The sequence below is a fragment of the Piliocolobus tephrosceles genome, chromosome 8 (genome assembly GCF_002776525.5).
Source record: "Piliocolobus tephrosceles isolate RC106 chromosome 8, ASM277652v3, whole genome shotgun sequence".
Taxonomy (NCBI): Eukaryota; Metazoa; Chordata; class Mammalia; order Primates; family Cercopithecidae; genus Piliocolobus; species Piliocolobus tephrosceles.
In genome coordinates, this window is record NC_045441.1 from 9,399,375 (window position 1) to 9,406,042 (window position 6,668).

A 6,668-nucleotide genomic window follows, 5' to 3' on the forward strand; every position below is an offset into this window, starting at 1 on the left:
AGAAGGGAGGGGAACGAGGATAGAGCGCTCGCCAACGGCTGGCGCTCCAGGCCGTCCCGCCCAGCGCAGCCGCACCCAATCACAATGCTTAGATCTGGAGGTGGAGCCAATCAGGTCCAACCAAGAGGAGGGGACACCGGCACTCAACTAGTAGGGAAAAGGGCCGAGGGACCGCAAGCAGGAGTGGCTAGTCCTCGTCCCCCAAAGACCAATCGTAAGCCAGATATAGGCGAGTGACTGTCAAGAAGGCCAATTAGAGCCTCGGAAGGGAATCTGGACCAGCCTCTTCTCTGAGGGACGGCTCTACCTACCAATAGCATGGGCGAGAAGGCGGTCCCTTTGCTAAGGAGGAGGCGGGTGAGCTAGAACTTTAAGACTGCGATTAAGAATGAACGTGGAGGCCCGGGCCGGCCGGCAACGCAGTGTGCGGCTGCAGTGGCGAGTGCGAGCTGGACGTGTTAGGGGGCTAGCCGGCGTCAAGGGCTGGAAGGGAGTCGGGCGACTGCTTGAGGCCAGTGCACTGGCGGTTGTCGTAGCTGAAGGGGCCAGCGGGGGGACCTCCGACTGTGAAGCCTCTGGCAGGGGTCTAGGGACCCTCGGGCTGGGGGCGGGCGGGTGGCTTCCCGGAGCCTGGAGACGCCCAGCTCGAGGAGGGAGGGTGTAGGTGCAGCGTTGCACGGTCTGCCGTATCACCCGAGGAGCTCCCCTGGACAGGAATGGAGAGGGGACCAGATCTGGGGGTTTTAGAGGCTTTTAGAGGCTTAGAAAGGATCTCACCGTCTAGAAAACGCCCTTGATGCTACGAATGCAGAAACTGAGGCAGAGGGAAGTTGATGCGTTAGCAAGAGCGAACAGCAAGTTCCTGACAGCTGGCTGTAGAAACCAGGTCTCTGGATCCTCCACGCAGAGTCCTTTCCCTCTCCCTCAGTTTTCACAATGGGTATTTTCACTCCCTTCCTCTCTTCTTCCCTCCCTCTCCCTTCCCTTCCTTTCCTCTTCTTTTTTTTTTTTTTTTTTTTGTTTTTTTAAAGACGGTCTGGTTCTGTCGCCCAGGCTGGAGTGCAGTGGTGCAGTCATGGCTCACTGCAGCCTTGAATCCCTGGACTCAAGCGATCCTCCCGCCTCAGCCTCCCAAGTAGCTGGGACCACGGGCGGCATGGCACCACCGCGCCTGGCTAATTTATTTTTAATTTTTGTAGAGATGGGGTTTTGCTACATTGCCCAGGCTGGTCTCAAACTCTTGACCTCAAGCGATCCTGCCTCTGCCTCCCAAAGTACTGGGATCACAGGGGTAAGCCACCGCACCCAGCCCACAATGGACTTTTTCTTTCTTTTGAGACAGAGTTGCCCTGTTGCCCAGGCTGGAGTGCAGTGGCTTGATCATGGCTCACTGCAGCCTCAACCTCCCACCTCAGCTTCCCGAGTAACTGTGACTACAGTCATGCACCACCATGCCTGCTAATTGTATTTTTTGTAGAGACAGGGTCCTACTATGTTGCCCAGGCTGATCTCAAACTCCTGGACTCAAGCAATCCTCCCACCTCGCCCTCCCAAAGTGCTGGGATTATAAGCGTGAGCCACCAAGCCTGACCCACAGTGAACTTTTTCTATTCACAACCTCTCGTTTGCCTCCTGGGGTGAAATGGAGTGGATAAAGGGGATCCAAATGCAAGAGGAATGGAAAATACCTTTCTACTTGGAGATCTTAACTTCCTTTCTAGTGGCATAAGTCCTTAATGCAGTCCTCTTCCTATGTGGTAGGTTGCCCAGAAAAAAGTCACTGAAGTTGCTTTCTCCTAAGTTCACATCTCAGAAGTTGATATTCCTGAATAGCTGTTGAAGTATTAAGATTCCATCTTAGGTATCCCAGCCTAGCTGTGGCTAGGCACCATACATAAGGGGATTTGGGTGGTCAGTCTGGTGCAGTCAGTTAACAGATCTGTGACACCGTGTGGTGAGAGCTGGTGGTCTGGCAGGATGGGACTCCTTTGAACCCCTGCAAGAGCCAGCCACTCCTTGGATTTCTTGGTGTAGATCTGCCCTGATCGGGACAGATACAACCCTGACCCCTGCTGTTTCTCCTCATAAATGTCACCCCACATAAGACAAAGCTAATATCAGAGACCCTGGGAGAAATCCTAAGCTTTTAGAGGACATCCATCCCTTTCTCCCACCTTAATAGGTTGTCCTTTAAACATGCAATGATGTTACTGCCCCTCAGGAAAGCAAAAGCAGTCTTCTTTTTTGTTGTTGTTTTGTTTTGAAACTGGGTATCATTCTCGCCCTGGCCGGAGTACAGTGGCAGGATCATAGCTCACTGCTGCCTCAAACTAGGCTCAAGCAATTCTTCTGCCTCAGCCTTCTGAGTAGCTGGGACTACAGGGGTGCATCACTACGCCTGGGTAATTTTTAAGTTTTTTATATATATATACACAGGGTCTCCTCTGTGTTGACCAGGCTGGTCTTGAACCCCTGGCCTCAAGCCATCCTTGCACCATGACCACCCAAAAGTGCTGGGATTTCAGGCATGAGCCACCGGCACCAGGCTGCAGTCTCCTTTTGGATGTGTTTTTTCATGAGTCTAAAGAGTTTGCTGAATCATTTGTGAGCTAAACGATTATGAGCACAGTCACCTCTCCATCTCACCTGTCAAACTGATTTTATAGTTTTTTGAGCCTATACTCTTGAGATACCAATCCCTGGAGGCCTTGGCCTGCTGAAACGTGAAGAATTCACCAGTGTTTATCTACAGAGTTAGTGCTAAAAGGGCCTCAAGTGGGAAAACCTCCTCCTGCTCCCTGAAATAAAGATGTCACCTACCAGTAATTCACACTTTATTTCTCCAGTAAAATGCATATCCCTTGAGCCATGTGATGGCTAGAACTGAGCTAGAACCCAGGAGCTGTCTGAGAGATGGGTCCTGGACAAGATTAAAGGGAACAGGTCACAGTGGCCAAACAGTGAGGTCACAGAGAGGTTTGTTAGCCCCAGACTCCATGGGGGAGGGGTCTAGGAGGCAGAGGGGGCCCAGAGGTCCCCCAAGCCTAGGCAGAGGACATAGTGTGGGAAAGCCAGCAGGAACGGGGGGCCAAGGGCCTAGGAGACAGGAGGGCAGGAGCAGGGAGGGGGCAATCAGGATGGTGAGGGGAAGCCAGAGACGGAAGCTGCAAAAATTCACCAGGCTTTGTGGAGGGGAGGAGGGGCTCCGGGTGAGGGGGATTGGCCGCAGGAGATTGGGAGGAGTTATTTGGAGAAGTTAGGGATGGGTCTGGAGAGAGAGGGGAGGACATGACTGCACCCAGCTGGAGTCAGATGAGCCCCAAGATAGGCAGAGAGAAAGGAAAAAAGGATGTGGGACCCTCATGGGATCCTATGTACCCTTTTTCGGGTAGGTGAAGAGAAGCTGCCCTTCTTGTGGCCCGGAGCTTGGGGTTGAAGAGAAGAAGGGGAAAGGGAATCCGATTTCTATCCAGTTGTTCCCCCCAGAGCTGGTGAGTCCTTGGGGAGGGGGGTTGAGAATAATAGGATTGGGGGCCAGACCACCAAGGAGCCACCAATGACCCCCCCCCCGCCCCGCCTCTTCCCTCCTCCCTCCCAGGTGGAGCATATCATCTCATTCCTCCCAGTCAGAGACCTTGTCGCCCTGGGCCAGACCTGCCGCTACTTCTACGAAGTGTGCGATACGGAAAGCGTGTGGAGACGCATCTGTCGCAGACTCAGTCCGCGCCTCCGAGATCAGGGTTCTGGAGTCCGGCCCTGGAAGAGAGCTGCCATTCTGAACTGTACACCTTCCCCAGAACCTCCTGTTCTCCTTGCCTCTTGTCCTGCCTTAGCCTTCCTGCTCTCTAAAGTCCCCTGATGACACCCACACTCCTAACAGTGCTTCCAGCGCCCCTTTCTCTGGAAGAAACGGGTCCAGTTCAAACATTCTCCCTTGAGTACTTCCTGCAAGTCTTCAGAATCCACCCACAGCCCCCATTAGCGGCCTCCCTGCCAAGTCTCCCTCTGTACACAGACACTTCCCGCTTTTTCCCTAGAGGCATCGCTCACTCCCCAAACCTGGAGTTTTCCCTCCTCTAACCCAAGGCTTCTGAACTTACTATTGATATTTTGGGCAAAATAATTCCTTGCTGTGGGGAGCTGTCCTCTGCATCATAGGATGTTTAAGCAGCAACCCTGGCCTCCACCCACCAGATGGCCAGCAGCATCCCCCTTAATTGTGACAACCAATGTCCCTGAAGGACAAAATCACCCCCAGCCTGAGAACCATGTCATAAACCCTCTTCCCCTCCAGGGATCACCCAGAGTGTACTTGTTACACTCACTGGGAGATTAAAAGAGAAGGGGTACCCAGAACGCAGATCCAAAGCTAGGGGCGAGGGAGGATGAGCGGACTTCATTGATCATTCCTTTCCACTCCTGCTTCTGTCTCTTTTTTCTGTTGTTTCTTTTCTTTTTTTTTTTTAGACAGGTTTTTTTTGTTGTTGTTTTTTATTGAGAGAGGGTCTTGCTCTGTCACCCAGGCTGGAGCACAGTAGCACGATCTTGGCTCAATGCAACCTCTACCTCCCGAGTTCAAGTATTCTCCTGCCTCAGCTTCCTGAGTAGCTGGGATTACAGGCTGCCGCCACCACACCCGGATAATTTTTGTATTTTTAGTAGAGATGGGGTTTTGCCACATTGCCCAGGCTGGTCTCAAATTCCTGGGCTCCTAAAGTGCTGGGATTACAGGCATGCAAAAATTCACTGGGCTGTGAGGATGGGAGGAGGGGCTCAGGGTGAGGGGGGTGGATGCCACGCCCGGCCTCAGTGTCTTTATTCTTAAGAGTTTTCCTCGACATCGCTGATGCAAGGTTGCACCAAAGAACTGCTCACTAAGAAGCACATGTGTAGGCCAGGCGCGGTGGCTCAAGCCTGTAATCCCAGCACTTTGGGAGGCCGAGACGGGCGGATCACGAGGTCAGGAGATCGAGACCATCCTGGCTAACACGGTGAAACCTTGTCTCTACTAACAATACAAAAAACTAGCCGAGGCCGGGCGCGGTGGCTCAAGCCTGTAATCCCAGCACTTTGGGAGGCCAAGACAGGCGGATCACGAGGTCAGGAGATCGAGACCATCCTGGCTAACACGGTGAAACCCCGTCTCTACTAAAAATACAAAAAAAAAAAAACTAGCCGGGTGAGGTGGCGGGCGCCTGTAGTCCCAGCTACTCGGGAGGCTGAGGCAGGAGAATGGCGTAAATCCGGGAGGCGGAGCTTGCAGTGAGCTGAGATCTGGCCACTGCACTCCAGCTCGGGCGACAGAGCAAGACCCCGTCTCAAAAAAAAAAAAAAACAAACAAAAACAAAAAACTAGCCGAGCGAGGTGGCGGGCGCCTGTAGTCCCAGCTACTCGGGAGGCTGAGGCAGGAGAATGGCAGGAACCCGGGAGGCGGAGCTTGCAGTGAGCTGAGATCCGGCCACTGCACTCCAGCCTGGGCCACAGAGCGAGACTGAGACTGCGTCTCAAAAAAAAAAAAAGAAGCACATGTGTGACCCTGGGCTGAGGTCGGCTGGAGACTAAAGTTCGCATGCCGAGTATAATCTAAGCTTATTTTACACATCTCCTTCATAAGGGGTCTGTTCCCCTGTCTTGGGGATGGGGAGGAGCTACAAACCAGGGTGTCTGAGAAATCTACCCAAGCTCCAACTCATCTCCCTCGTGTCATCCCATCCCTTGAATCTTCCATCTCCTTCCCTCCTCCAGACACGAAGGGCCTGTATTTCCAGGCATTTGGAGGCCGCCGCCAATGTCTCAGCAAGAGTGTGGCCCCCTTGCTAGCCCATGGCTACCGTCGCTTCTTGCCCACCAAGGATCATGTCTTCATTCTTGACTATGTGGGGACCCTCTTCTTCCTCAAAAATGCCCTGGTCTCCACCCTCGGCCAGGTGCAGTGGAAGCGGGCCTGTCGCTATGTTGTGTTGTGTCGTGGAGCCAAAGATGTAAGTAGCAGAACCCTGGCAGCTGAGAGCCCACCTGTATTAGTCCATTTTCACGCTGCTATAAAGATGTACCTGAGGCCGGGTGCAGTGGCTTACACCTATAATCCTAGCACTTTGGAAGGCTGAGGCAGGCGGATCACCTGAGACCAGGAGTTCGAGACCAGCCTGGCCAACATGGCGAAACCCCTGTCTCTACTAAAAATACAAAAATTAGCTGGGTGTGGTGGTGGGTGCCTATAATCCCAGCTACTTGGGAGACTGAGGCAGGAGAATCACTTGAACCTGGGAGGCAGAGGCTGTAGTGAGCCGAGATTGCACCCTTGCACTCAAGCCTGGGCAAGAAGAGCGAGACTCCGTCTCAAAAAAGAAAAAGAAGGCCGGGCGTGGTGGCTCAAGCCTGTAATCCCAGCACTTTGGGAGGCTGAGACGGGCGGATCACGAGGTCAGGAGATCGAGACCATCCTGGCTAACACGGTGAAACCCCGTCTCTACTAAAAAATACAAAAAAAAATTAGCCGGGCATGGTGGCGGGCGCCTGTAGTCCCAGCTGCTCAGGAGGCTGAGGCAGGAGAATGGCGTGAACCCGGGAGGCGGAGCTTGCAGTGAGCCAAGATCCGGCCACTGCACTCCAGCCTGGGCGACAGAGCAAGACTCCGTCTCAAGAAAAAAAAAAAAAGAAAAAGAAA

General features: G+C 53.2%; 1 protein-coding gene across 1 annotated transcript in view; it reads left to right on the top strand.

Annotated features, from left to right (window-relative positions):
* The first annotated feature begins 19 nt into the window (after positions 1-19).
* The window catches only part of FBXO24 (F-box protein 24), a 21,185-nt gene continuing 14,536 nt past the window's right edge, over positions 20-6,668 (top strand). The window contains exons 1-4 of the mRNA XM_026456641.1: positions 20-357; positions 3,393-3,491; positions 3,599-3,782; positions 5,747-5,982. Of these exons, the coding sequence (XP_026312426.1) occupies positions 319-357; positions 3,393-3,491; positions 3,599-3,782; positions 5,747-5,982 (558 nt within the window). The 5' untranslated portion in view covers positions 20-318. The remainder of the gene's footprint in view (positions 358-3,392; positions 3,492-3,598; positions 3,783-5,746; positions 5,983-6,668) is intronic.